General features: G+C 42.5%; 1 protein-coding gene across 2 annotated transcripts in view; it reads left to right on the top strand.

Moving 5' to 3' along the window:
• LOC140491952 (protocadherin Fat 1-like) overlaps positions 1–13,964 on the top strand; it is a 157,869-nt gene that overhangs the window by 53,808 nt on the left and 90,097 nt on the right. For both annotated transcript variants that reach the window (XM_072590458.1, XM_072590457.1), the window contains exons 2-3: positions 315–3,576; positions 6,411–6,725. In XM_072590458.1, the coding sequence (XP_072446559.1) occupies positions 345–3,576; positions 6,411–6,725 (3,547 nt within the window). In that variant the 5' untranslated portion in view covers positions 315–344. The remainder of the gene's footprint in view (positions 1–314; positions 3,577–6,410; positions 6,726–13,964) is intronic.

The following is a 13,964-nucleotide window of genomic DNA, read 5'->3' as shown; positions in this document are numbered from 1 at the left end:
CCAAGGTGTACAGATTCAACGAACCATAATGTGGAGGTGCTAGTGCTGGACTGGGGTGGATAAAGTCAGATATCACACGACACCAGGTAATAGTCCAATAGGTTTACTCCAAATCACAAGCTTGTATTTCGAATAAAGTTGTTGGACTATAACCTGGTGTCGTGTGACTTCTGACCAGATTTAACTAGTGTTGAAGACATGCTTTGAAATTTAAAATAAGAGTGCAGAGTTTTGTTTGTATGTATACTGGTTCTGTATTGTTAAGATTTTGTGATACCTGTGGGAACTAATCACTTTCAATGGTCTTCCTGCAGATCAGAAGAAGAAAGCCAATGCGATGAACCATGGCAACCAAATGTTTACCACTTGTAGCACTTTTGGTCATGATTAGCAGTTCAGAAGAGAACCTGGAGAAACCACATACCTCACTTTTCCAATTTACCCACCATGTTTACAATGCAACCATCTATGAAAACTCCTCCCCCAAGACTTATATAGAGAGCAGTGTAAAAATGGGCATTCGGATCACAGAGCTTACTGAGAACATTAAATACAAAATTGTTTCTGGAGACAATCTGAATGTGTTCAAAGCAGAGGAATACGTGGCAGGTGATTTCTGCTTTTTACGCATAAGGACCAGAAGTTCCAACATGGCGGTGTTGAACAGAGAAATAAAGGATCATTATATGCTGACAGTTCAGGCGTCTGACAGAACATTCCAACATGATGTGTGGACCAAAGTCATGATTCAGATCCTGGATAAAAATGACTTGCGACCTCTGTTTTCATCCCTGTCATACCGTGTCTCAATAACTGAGGATACTCCACTGAGATCCAGCGTTGCCAGAGTTTCTGCAACAGATGCAGACATCGGAAGCAATGCAGCATTTTATTATGCTTTCAAAGGCAGGACTGACATGTTTGCCATTCATCCCACGAGTGGTGTTGTTATATTGGCAGGACACCTGAATTATACAACTCTAAAGCAATATAACTTAGAAATCTGGGCAGTGGACCGCATGATGAAGCTTTCTGGAGGCAATGGAGTTGGCAGTGTGGCAAAACTGACTGTCAGTGTGACGCAGGCTAGCATAAAAGTGCCAGGAATTCTGTCAGTACATTTCACCTCTCCTAGAACTGACCACAATGCTACATGTGCCATCATCACAACAGAGGAAGGAGTAGATGCCATTGACATTGTGCATGGTGACTCTGGACACCATTTCACCATTGTACCATTTTACCAAGGCAGTAGGGAGTTCAAACTAATATACATCAGAGAGTCAAACTGGGCTAAAAATTCCCTTGGCTATAACTTGTCTCTGCAAGCCAGAGATAAGAGCAACCCGACTAACTATTCACCAATAAAAGTTATTCATGTACCAGCAAAGTGGTCTGAAGCCTTGAAATTTGAACAAGGTCTTTACAAGGTTAGATTGCATGAGTATGTACCACCAAATAGTCCTGTGATAATGGTAAAAACTCAACCTAAACTTCCAAATCTGACATATTCTTTGGAGCATAATCGTGTCAGCGCAAAATTTAGAATAAATCCTCAAACTGGTCTCATTACCACTGCTGCTGCAATGGATTACTTGGAGCAATCACATTTTGAATTGAAAGTGAAGACCAGTATTGGCCATGGCTCGACCAATGTTGTTATTGATCTCATCGACAGCAATAATAACGCTCCAGAGTTCAGAGCATCTTCATACCAAGGGAGTATTGATGAAAATGCTCAAGTTGGAACAAGTATTTTAACAGTCAATGCAACTGACAGAGACCAAGGTGAAAATGGCTATGTGACATACAGCATTGCTAATATAACTCCTGTACCCTTCAGCATTCATCCATTCACAGGAACCATTATGACATCCGACAAACTGGACTATGAACTCATGCAGCGAGTATACCATTTGCGAGTTTGGGCTTCTGACTGGGGATCGCCATATCGCTATGAAGTCGAAGTCCCTGTTACAATTTACTTGAAGAATCTGAATGACAATGAACCGCTGTTTGAGAAGAACAATTGCCATGGCAACGTTTCAAGGAATCTCACAGTTGGATACCTCATTACCACTGTCTCAGCCATAGATGCAGATGAACTACAAGGGATCAGATACAAGATTTTATCCGGTAATGAACTGGATTTTTTTGATCTCAATCCAATATCTGGTACACTAACTTTAAAGCACCCCTTTTTTTACACTCCTGCCAATCAAATCATGGCTTTCAATCTTAAAATCACAGCCACAGATGGAGAGAACTATGCTTCCACTATAGATGTCAACCTCACCATTACAGATAGCATCAATATGGTCAATATGCATTGTAAAGACACTGGAGCAATTAAAAAGCTAGCAGAGACCCTTCTGCTTTCTGTTAAGCCACATTCTCAACCTCATGAAGAGGACTCATTTTCTTACATCCACATTGTCAATGCCCACTCTCCACAATTTGATGGTCATTTCCCAAGCTCCATTGACGTAATCGAGAACATTCCAGTTAACTCAACCATCTTGAATATTCATGCCACTGATCCTGACTCTGGTTTCAATGGCAAATTGGTCTATGTGATTTCGGATGGAAATGAAGACAGCTGCTTTGTTGTAGAGATGGAGACTGGTGAGCTGAAAGTTGTGCTACCCTTAGATCATGAAACAACAAAACTTTACACTTTAAACATTACAATTTATGATCTTGGAAAACCTCAGAAATTCTCTTGGAGGCTGTTAACTGTGCATGTGTTGGACGCAAATGACAACAGACCTGTATTCTTGCAGGATATGTACTCAGCAAAAGTACCTGAAAATGTGGAGATTGGAGCATTAATTGCCCAGGTAAAGGCTAAAGACAATGATCTGGGAGAAAATGCAGAAATAAAGTATTCACTGTTGACTGATACCAAAGCATTTTCAATTGACAAAACTTCAGGTATAGTACACATCACAGGCAAATTAGATCGGGAGCAGCAACCAATATATCTTTTGAAAATCGAAGCCCGTGATCAGCCTCAACGAGAGCCCCAACTATTCTCAACTGTTGACCTAACAATAGTGTTAGAAGATGTAAATGATAATCCACCTCAGTTTGTCCCATCTTCCTACAAAGTGGGAATTCCTGAAGACATTCCAATAGGATCCGTCATAATGTGGCTTGAGGCCTATGATCCAGATCTAGGAGTGGGAGGTGAAGTGTACTATAGCCTAATAACAAACGGAGAAAATGCATTCAGAATTGACAGGCAAGCAGGAGCCATCCGTACTAACAGGCAATTAGATTTTGAAAGTAGAAATTTTTATAAACTAACAGCTCATGCTGTTGATGGTGGAAAGCCCTACTCCCTGAGCTCCACTTGTTATGTGGAAATCGAAGTGACTGATGTCAATGAAAACCTGCATCGGCCACACTTCTCCTCCTTTGTGTTCAAAAGCTCTGTCAGTGAAGGGGTGCCTGTGGGAACCTCAGTGATCACAGTCACTGCTCAGGATGATGATGAAGGGAAAGATGGTGCAATTCGATATTCAATCAAGGGAGGATCCGGACTTGGAGTCTTCACCATTGATGAAAAGACAGGTAAGACCACAAGCTGAAATTTGGATGCACGTTATATTGTTCTGGTTTCACAAACAAATGTGGACAGTAAGTATTACTGAATGAAAATTTAACCTCGTTAAAGAATTTCATCTAAAATTTAACATCACTGTACAAAAGAAAGTCAATCCCCCAAGCCAGAATGAAAGGAGGCCTTTCAGCTCATTTAATCCATGCTGGTTGACCACAGAGAAATCTAGAAAGTCTCATTATTTTGCTTCAATTCTATCCATTTCCCGTTGAAATAACATCTGTATATGCAACAACTTCCAGGTCATTACCATCACTCCATTCCTGCCCGTGGGAGTATTGCCCTCAAACCATAGGAATAATTGAACAGCAGAAATAACAATCTTAATAAGTACATTTTATGAGAAAATGCACCATTATCTAGGAATGTAAGAAAGCACCATGATTTAGGAATGTAAGAAATCTGTTAGGTTCCTAATTTAGATATGGATAGAGTTTCATTACTGCCTTTTTTGTGAAGAAATATTTCCAAGAATCTCTCCTGGGAGTCCTAACTCTGACTTTAATGTTATGTTCCTTTCTTTCCTGTCAGAAACGTTTCATACAATCTAGCCTAACAATTCCTTTCAAAACATTATAAAATATTCATCAAATCACTTCTTAACCTTTGCTGTTGCAGAGGATAAAATCCTAAATTATGTTATATATCCTTACAATTTTATTCTGAGACTTGGATAACAAGTGGGCGGCACGGTGGCACAGTGGTTAGCACTGTTGTCTCACAGCGCCAGAGACCCGGGTTCAATTCCCGCCTCAGGCGACTAACTGTGTGGAGTTTGCACATTCTCCCCGTGTCTGCATGGGTTTCCTCCGGGTGCTCCGGTTTCCTCCCACAGTCCAAAGATGTGCAGGTCAGGTGAATTGGACATGCTAAATTGCCCATAGTGTTAGGTAAGGGGTAAATGTGGGGGTATGGGTGGGTTGCGCTTCGGCGGGTCGGTGTGGACTTGTTGGGCCGAAGGGCCTGTTTCCACACTGTAATGTAATTTAATCTAATCTAGTGCATTTCTTCGAAGGTGAATATGTATTTCCTTCTAATTTCTCAGAATTGTGATGTCCTCTAGTTATAAAAGTCAACAGTCCATTAGCTTTTTTGACTATATAGTTTGTACTTGATTACTACATTCTAGTCATCTGCATGCATAAGAGTCATTGTGCTGTACAGCATGGAAACAGACCCTTCAGTCCAACTCAACCATGCCAACCAGATATCCGAAATTAATCAAGTCCCATTTGGCCCATATCCCGCTAAACCCGTCCTATTCATATGCCAATCCAGATGCCTTTTTTAAATGTTGTAATTGTACTAGCCTCCAACACTTCCTCTGGCAGCCCATTCCATACACGCACCACCCTCTGCGTGAAGAAGTTGCCAAAAAGTTAACCCCTAAATCTTTTTGGGCTCTTATGGCTAAATTCTTTTCACCATTTAAATCATTCTGAGGTCCTTTCTTTTGGTGCAGAATACATTACCACAATCTTACCTGCCTTGTCCAACTGACTGTCTTTATTTTTCCACTCACTTCATCCATCAACGTCTGTAATCATATATGCATCTTTAGACTTGTTATCAAAAATTGGGAAATATAACTCTTTGCTGTATTATTTAGATTAGATTTGATTCCCTACAGTGTGGAACAGGCTCTTCGGCCCAACCAGTCCAAACCAACCCTCCTAGGAGAAAGTGAGGACTGCAGATGCTCGAGGTCAGAGCTGAAAATGTGTTGCTGGAAAAGCACAGCAGGTCAGGCAGCATCCAAGGAGCAGGAGAGTCGACGTTTCGGGCATGAGCCCTTCTTCAGGAATTCCTGACCTGCTGTGCTTTTCCAGCGACACATTTTCAGCACACCAACCCTCCGAACAGTAACCCACCCAGACCCATTTCCCTCTGACTAATGCACCGAACACTATGGACAATTTAGTACGGCCAATTCACATGACCTGCACATCTTTGTGACTGTGGGAAGAAACCAAACCACCCAGAGGAAACCCACACAGACACTGGGAGAATGTGCAAACTCCACATAGACAATCACCCAAGGTTGGAACTGAACCTGGGACCCTGGTGTTGTGAGGTAGCAGTGCTAACCAGTGAGCTACCGTGCCACCCCACAGTGCTGTGTTTAAATGAACACTAAAGATAGTGATAGCCTCTGCATAGGATCTTACAGGATTTCGCTAGTTGTTTTATTCCAATTTGAGTGTACTGTTGTCACTACTCTTGATCTTCAACAATCTTGTAAATACACTGATAATTTTCCTTTGACATTTCTTTGACAAGGTGACGCAAAACTGGTTCTGGCACAAATCTGGAAGAATCTCGGTCAATTCTGTACCAAGCTGACTTACATGGGCATTCTCTGCAAAACTGAAACCAATTGCTTGTTGGACTTATCAGTGTAGAAATACACTGTTACTGAAAGGGATATCCTTTCATATGTGTCAATTCTGTAATGCTTATCTATCCACTGCCTTCTTCCATAATAACCAGGGTAGTGAATTTCAGGTAGCACTGTTGGTTTTTTTTTCTTTCCTTAGTGACAAGGGTCATACAGTTTAGTCTCTGGAGCAATATAAAGAGGGTGACAAGATCAGATAAACCAATGTTGAAACCTAAACTCCATGGAAGCATTACCAAGCTAGATATTTAAAAATGATTGGATATTTGGCTTGTATATTACATAAAACCTGAGTTGAATCTTTAGGTAATAGAAGTTTGTACAAGTGTTAAGTCATAAGATAAAAAGGGAAATCGGCCATTAGATATAATTCTCTTTTGATTACAGGAACTATACAGACAGTGGAGCTCCTTGATCGTGAAAGATGTCCCCACTATTGGCTAACGGTTCTTGCGACAGATTTAGGTGCCACTCCCTTGGTAACTTCAACTGAAGTCTTCATCAAAATTTTAGATGTTAACGACAATCCTCCTCAGACCACAGCACCTGTTTACTATGCCTCAATTATTGAAAACTCCCCGAAAGATGTGTCTGTTCTTCGTATTGATGCTGATGATCCTGATTCCAGTTCACGGGATCTGCTGACCTACAGGATCACTAGTGAAAGCCCAAGAGGATTCTTTACTATTGATCCAAACACTGGTATGTTAACACTTTCTGACATTATCACTTTTTAATGCTCAATATTTCATGTGCATTTTGTTTGCTTATTTAGTTCCTGTCATCTTCCTGTCATGTTATTTAAAATGTATAATCTCTTCATGAATTCCTCATTACCGTGACTCACAAGGCACAGGGGCTTCAAGCATGTTGAAAGTTTTCATAAACAACAGGTTTGAAAGAAAGTATGAAGATGCATAAGAATAAAAGAATTAGCTGCAGGAATAGGATATTAATGCTTTGTGCCTGCTCCACCATACAAGTAGATTGCAGTTGGTTTTCTATCTCAATCTCATGATCCCACGTTATCTTTATATACCATGATGAGCCTAATGCTTACGTAATCTATGAACTCAGTTTTGAATATTTTTATTTACTGAACCCCAGTCGACATCTGGGTTAGAGAAGACCATAGGACCATAAGACTGAGGGAGCAGAAATTAGGCCATTCAGCCCATTGAGTCTGCTCTGCCATTCAATCATGGCTGATAAATTTCTCGTCCCCGTTCTCCCCGTATCTCTTGATCCCCTTTATACTCAAGAACTTACCTATCTCAGTCTTAAATATACTCCATGACCTGGCCTCCAAAGCCTTGTGTGGCAATGAATTCCATGGATTCACCACTCTCTGGCTGAAGAAGTTTCTCCTTAGCTCCATTCTAAAGGGTCTTCCCTTTACTCTAAGGCTATGCCTTCGGGTTGTAGTCTCTCTTACCAATGGAAACATCTTCCCAACATCCACTCTGTCAAAGCCAATCAGTATTATGTATGTCACGCTAGAATTCCAAATATTTATCACCCTCTTTTTAGATTAAATTTCCTATAGTATGGGAACAGGCCCTTCAGCCCAACAAGTCCACACCAACCCTCCAAAGACTAACCCATTCCCTATATTTACCCCTGATTAATGTACCTAATACTATGGGCAATTTAGCATGGCCAATTCACCTGACCTGCACACCTTTTGGATTTCGGGAGGAAACCGGACCACCCAGAGGAAACCCACGCAGACAATGTGCAAACTCCACACAGACAGTTGCCTGAGATGGGAATTGAAGCTGGGTCCCTGGTGCTGTGAGGTAGCAGTGCTAACCACTGAGCCACCTTGCTGCCCATCTGATGGGCAATTCCTCCTAATGCCCTGGTACTAGGTTGCCAGTCTGAGGAAACATCCTTGCTGCATCTATTCTGCTGAGTCCTGTAAGAATTTTCTGTGCTTCAATGAATTCACCTCTCATTCTTCTAAACCTTGAAGTATATCCTCAATCTGTCCACATAGGGTTTAATCTGGTGAACCTTCATTGCACTCCCTTTATAAGCTGTATATTCTTCTTTGGGCAAGGAAGCCAAACATGTCTACTGTACTCCAGATGCAGTCTCACCAAGGCTTGATACAAATTCCGCAAGATTTCTTTAGCCCTGTACTCATGTCCTCATGGAATAAAGGCCAGGGACAGTATCTTAATGTGATGTGGGCTATGGTGAGAGTTATTGCAAAATCATGTGAGAAATCAGGTGGGGTCTATCTCAATGTAAGGAGCATCTTGCTCCAATGTTTATGCTTTTCACAAGTGTCAAGCCAAGTTTCTTGCGAGGCAGCAGTGAATTGCTAATCAAGGGGCAATTATTGCTTGTTAAATACCTTGCTAACTGCCCGACTTGTATCATTAATATTCAGCTTCCTAACTTACCATATGCACCAAACAAGCTAGACATTGAAAAATCTCAATGTGAAAGTCAGATAGGGTACTGTTAACTACAGGTCACCACATGTTTTGATGGACCTCTACATTTGGCACCAGACACCAAGATCTCAGGATGTGTTGAATGGACATTGGCCACATGCACCCAACATCCATAAACATTGGTATCTGATGTGTGCCAGTCTCTAAGAACCTTTATTGTATTGTCTGATCCAAATACAGGATGCTCCTGCATCTGGGATCACTGGAACAATGGCTAAGTTAAGAGCATCCCCTGAGACCAGCGCAAACACAGTCAACCACTCGCGGCGATCAGAGTCAGATGCTCTCCACATAATGGGTGAGGAGTCAAATGCCTGGTAGCCTATCACCTGTCATGACTATTTCTGCCAAGCCAGGGGCTGTTTTCTTCCTGGAATGAGAGGCAGATATTAAGGGAGATAGAAGTAGATGGCACAACTATTACTGTTGGTGCAGGTCAGGAGATGTCCCAAACGAGTGAGTAGGCAGTGCAGGATGTATGCATGTTTGGTGGTGTCAGGTTTGGGGTGGCTGACAGTGAATAGGGGAATATGTTGCAGGTAATAGTGAGAATGATGGAGCATGAACATTGGTAGGAGGTGCTTATGATAGTAGAGATAGTGTGAAGTATCAGAGGGAAGATGGTGATATATTAGCAGAGTGAAGAAGGCCATTAACCTTCTTCCTATGGTGCTAGACATTCTTCTCGATAAGATATCTCTAATCTGGATGGTAACCTCAAAGCAGATTTTGGAGGTGTCAATGTTGGATGGGATGTACAAAGTTAAAAATCACACAACTGAAAATGTGTTGCTGGAAAAGCACAGCAGGTCAGACAGCATCCAAGGAGCAGGAGAATCGACGTTTTGGGCATGAGCCCTTCTTTTCGCATCCTTCCCTTAATCTTCAGCCCTTCCTGAAGAAGGGCTTATGCCCGAAACGTCGATTCTCCTGCTCCTTGCATGCTGCCTGACCTGCTGCGCTTTTCCAGCAACACATTTTCAGCTCTGATCTCCAGCATCTGCAGTCCTCACTTTCTCATAAAAATCACACAACACCAGGTTATAGTCCAACAGGTTTATTTGGAAGCACTAGCTTTTGGAGCATTGCTTCTTCATCAGGTGATTGTGAAGTATAAGTTCATAAGACATAGCATCCATAGCAAATGTTTACAGCATGATGCAACTGAAATTATATATTGATAAAGACCTGGATTGTTTGTTAAGTCTCTCATCTTTTAGAATGACCATGTTGGTTTCAGTTCTTTCATATGTAAATCCCAGAACTGTTGTTTTAAAAGTTACATTCTCAAGTGAACTTCAACAATAGGTGTCATGTCGGCCCAGATAATGCATTGAAGGTGTGAGGTGTCCTGTGAGAGGCTGTCAGTGCCACAATGTTCAGACTGATTCTATTTATAAAAAAGGGGTTTACAGAATCTTAAATGGATTCATGCAGTTTTTGAGCAAAATAAAATGTGATTCTGCAAGTACAAATTCACCCTCAAAATTATATGTGTGTGTGGGAGGGGGGGAAGCATATGATTTTCTGTGGGAGGGGTATGATTTTTGTGAAAGCGTGTGTGTATTGTGTGAGTGTTAAAGGGTATTAGTCTGTGAGAGGGTGAATGTGAGCGTATGAGAGAGATCTTGTGTGTAAGAGGATTTGGGTGAGTGTATGGGTCTGTAGGATTGTGTGTTTGTGTGTGTGTGTATGTGTGTGAGAGAGAGCGAGTGTATAGTGCAGTGCACACTGTCTGGTTGAGGCCATCCCCATCGGTACCAAACTTGGCTATCAGCCTCTGTTCAGCCACTTTGCGTTGTTGCTAATCCAGACGTCCACCTTGGAGGATGGTCACCTGAAGGCTCGGGGCCAAATGTCCCAGACTGCTGAAGTGTTCCCCGACTGGACAACGTTGGCCGAGTCACATGAGTACCTGCCGCGTGTATGATGGTGGTGTTCCCATGTGTAATGGTCGTATCCATATCGATACTCTGACACATCTTGCTGCATCTGCCGTGACAGGGTTGAACAGTGTGTCCTGAGAGCCGGGCAATTTGCTGAGAACAATGATCTGTTTGAGGTTTGGTGGTTGTTTAAAGGCAAGAAGTGGAGGTGCGGAGAAGGTCTTGGCGAGGTGCTCATCCTCATTGATAATACATTGCAGGCTGCAAAGAACATGGCATAGTTTTTTGACTCCTGGGAAGTACTGGACAACGAAGGGTACCCTGTCGGTTGCAAATCATGTCTGTCTCCTGAGGGGGTCATTATGGTTTCTCGCTGTGGCACGTCAGAACTGCTGGTCAATGAGTTGAGCATCGTACCCCATTCTCATGAGGACATCCTTGAGTATTTCCAATTGCTCGTCTCGCTCCTGTACAGATCCTGTGTATGCATAGGATGGCTGTTTTAATATGTTTTGGGTGGAAGCTGGAGAAGTGTAGCATTGTGACTTTATTCATGGGTTTGCAGGAGAGTGAGGTGCTGAGGTACCCATCCCTGATGGAGATGCATGTGTCCAAGAATGAGACAGATACCAGAGAGTAGTCCATGGTGAGTTTGATGGTGGGATGAAACTCATTGATATCACTGTGTAGTTATTTCAGTGACACCTTGCCATCGGTCCAGAGGAAGAAGCTGTAGTCAGTGTACCTGGTGTTTCGTGTTGGTTGGAGGTCCTGTGTGGAGAAGATATCTTGTTCGAACCTGTGCATGAAAGTGTTGGCATATTGGGGTACAAAGTTGGTCCCTGTGGCTGTTCCTTGTGTCTGGATGAAGACGTGGTTGTCAAAGGTGAAAACACTGTGGTCAAGGATAAAGTGGATGAGTTTAGGATGGCGCTCGGAGTTTGGCATTATTGGTGTTGAGTACTGAGGCTGTTGGCACGATGCTGTCATTGTGGGGGATGCTATTGCAGAGTGCTGAAATGTCCACTGTGACAAGGAATGTTCCTGGTTTGACTGGTCCATGGGTGCTGAGTCTCAAACTAGGTTGGCATGGTCTGATGTCATTGTCTCCATTACTGATCCTGGCTGAAGCAGAAATGCACCATCTGCAGCAGGATCTCCAGTGGAGAGGGTGCTGATATCCCCTTGTCTGCAATATCCAGGACAAATGTTAGGAACCATTGCAGGGCAGCTCTTTATTAACAGCACTTGTCAAGTTGCACCATGGGCTTTCAAAGATGGCTCAGGCATAAGAGATACCGGTGAATTCTGGGATATCCCAGCTGTGGTGAGGAGATCTGGGAATGGCATCTGGTAAGATGGGACTGCAGTCAGATGTGAGGGATGCCATGGGGGGTGGGATAGGTAGTTAATGAAGTGAGCTTTGGAAAAATATGGTGAGAAAACCCACTAGGCCTCACAGTGAATAATTCTCAAAAAAACTCAACATTACTGGCCAAATAGAGTAAGATATAGCACCAAAATTCCTGATTGTTTGCTGCACCTGCATGGTAGTTTTCAGTGACTCATGAACTTTTAGACACTGAATGATTATGAATAGGCTTCTCTGGCCCACTGTATTATGGTCCATTAAACTTTACATAGATGACCTCCAATTAAGCCTCATATTGTCCAAATGAAGGTGATGCTATATCTCTGCAGATAAATTCTATATGGATTGCTGACTGACTATTGTAGTCCTGACCATTTGTGTATTTACTATGTCTGGCAACAATACAAAATGCTATTTTTTTGTTTGTTTTGGGCAGTACTGATTTTATGGATTATTTTCCTGATTTCTTGTATAATTTACTAAAATTCTGCAGAATATTTCTCCTTAAATAATGTCAAAGAAATAGATTAATAATCATGGTTAGCAGCATCCAGAAGGTACATTTTTGACTTGGAATATAAATTTGCATTTGTGAAAAACAGTCTGGAACTTGTCATTACAAGGTTATTGTGTTTGTGTCAGAAACCAGCCTCTGGTGGGAAGCTGTCTGAAGTTCATATTTTAATGGGGTGGACCCCCGAAATAAATGCAGTTTCTGTCCTATTAAGACCAGAGTGGAAGTGGGTCAGAGCAAGTGGGGGACTGATGTAGATACCTAATGCGGACATCACTAAATCTTCTGGTTGTCATGGAAAAAATGTTTTCACCAAAGTTTCCTCTGACATTACAAGGAAACACAATTTCAAAAAGGAGTTGGAGATCTGAGATCCATGAGGAAGAAGAGGTCATCTCCCTGGAGGCTGGAAGGTTAGGGCCACCTCTTCATGCAGCAGGGCACCTCTCTGTTCAGCATCATTTCCCTCTGTCTTCAAATCCTCTTCCTCTCTTACCTCCTGCTCCTTCAATTGATGAGCTGTCCCCTTCCAGAGCCTCACCGTTCTCAAGGTCCACACCTCTCAGGCTGGCCATGTGCTGGACAGTATGGCAGGCCATCCCCCGTGACGGAGGCCCTTTCAGGAGGATACTGCAAGGCACCAACTCTATGCACAAGGCCCAGTGTTGTCTGAGCCTGTGATGCCCCATGGCTTGTAACTCTGATGTTTTGTTCAAATTTGACAAAGAGTGCATCTGCCACCTGGCTGATGCACTGGTGCATAACTGCCTGTGAGATTCCGCAGAAATTGGCACTCTGAAGGGTGCAGCTATCTGTGACCATCTGTCTAGACAGGCATGCTCTACTTCGGTACTCATGCTCAGCCATGTCCAGCTAGTTTTGAATCTGCCTTGGATATTGTGCTCAGGGTCATGAACCCTTCTCTTTTGTGTCCCATGTCTCACTTCTGATACCCAGCATTCTACTCATCCTGTGTAAGCTGTTGCTCCTCATGCCAGAAGGCCTTAATTTTCTGAGAGTATAGCACCCAGTTTCAGATGTAGCATTCTCGTTGTTTAGGTGGAAAGATAAGGGGGGGATCTCATTGAAACTTACAGAATACTGAGAGGCCTGATTGAATGAATGCAGAAAAGATGTTTCCACTAGTCAGGGAGACTAGAACCCGAGACAGCCTCAGCATGAAGGGATGACCCTTTAGAACTGAGATGAAGAGGAATTTCTTCAGCCAGAGGGTGGTGAATCTGTAGAACTCATTGCCGCAGAACACTGAAGGCCAAGCCACTAAGTGACAGTGATGTTTGATTTTGACTTTATTGTCACATGTAATCAAGTACAAAAGTACAAGAATACAGTGAAAAGTGTACAATGTCACCACACAAGGTGCCATCTTGGGTACAAGTATCTAGGTACAGAATCTTAAGGGCAAGGTAGAAAGAAAGAACAATGTTAAATGTTAAACATTGCAGTCATTATAGTTTAGCATAAAACATATGAAATAAGGTTAAAAGGTACACGTTGCAGACCTTCTCAGTTTAGAATAGAAAATAAAGAAATAAAGCTGAAAGTTCAGTTGTTACAATATTTCTTAAGTGCTTAGCCACTTTGAGGAATCACCTCCAGACTGGAGGTCCAAGCTGAGGCCACACCAGGGCATACTGGGACTACTATGTACTGCTGAGAGACCACCATGCCAGCCCAAGAAAC

The sequence above is a fragment of the Chiloscyllium punctatum genome, chromosome 20, assembly GCF_047496795.1.
Source record: "Chiloscyllium punctatum isolate Juve2018m chromosome 20, sChiPun1.3, whole genome shotgun sequence".
NCBI classification, from domain to species: domain Eukaryota; kingdom Metazoa; phylum Chordata; class Chondrichthyes; order Orectolobiformes; family Hemiscylliidae; genus Chiloscyllium; species Chiloscyllium punctatum.
Note: the sequence above shows the minus strand (reverse complement) of the source record. Positions and strands in the feature narration are given on the sequence as shown.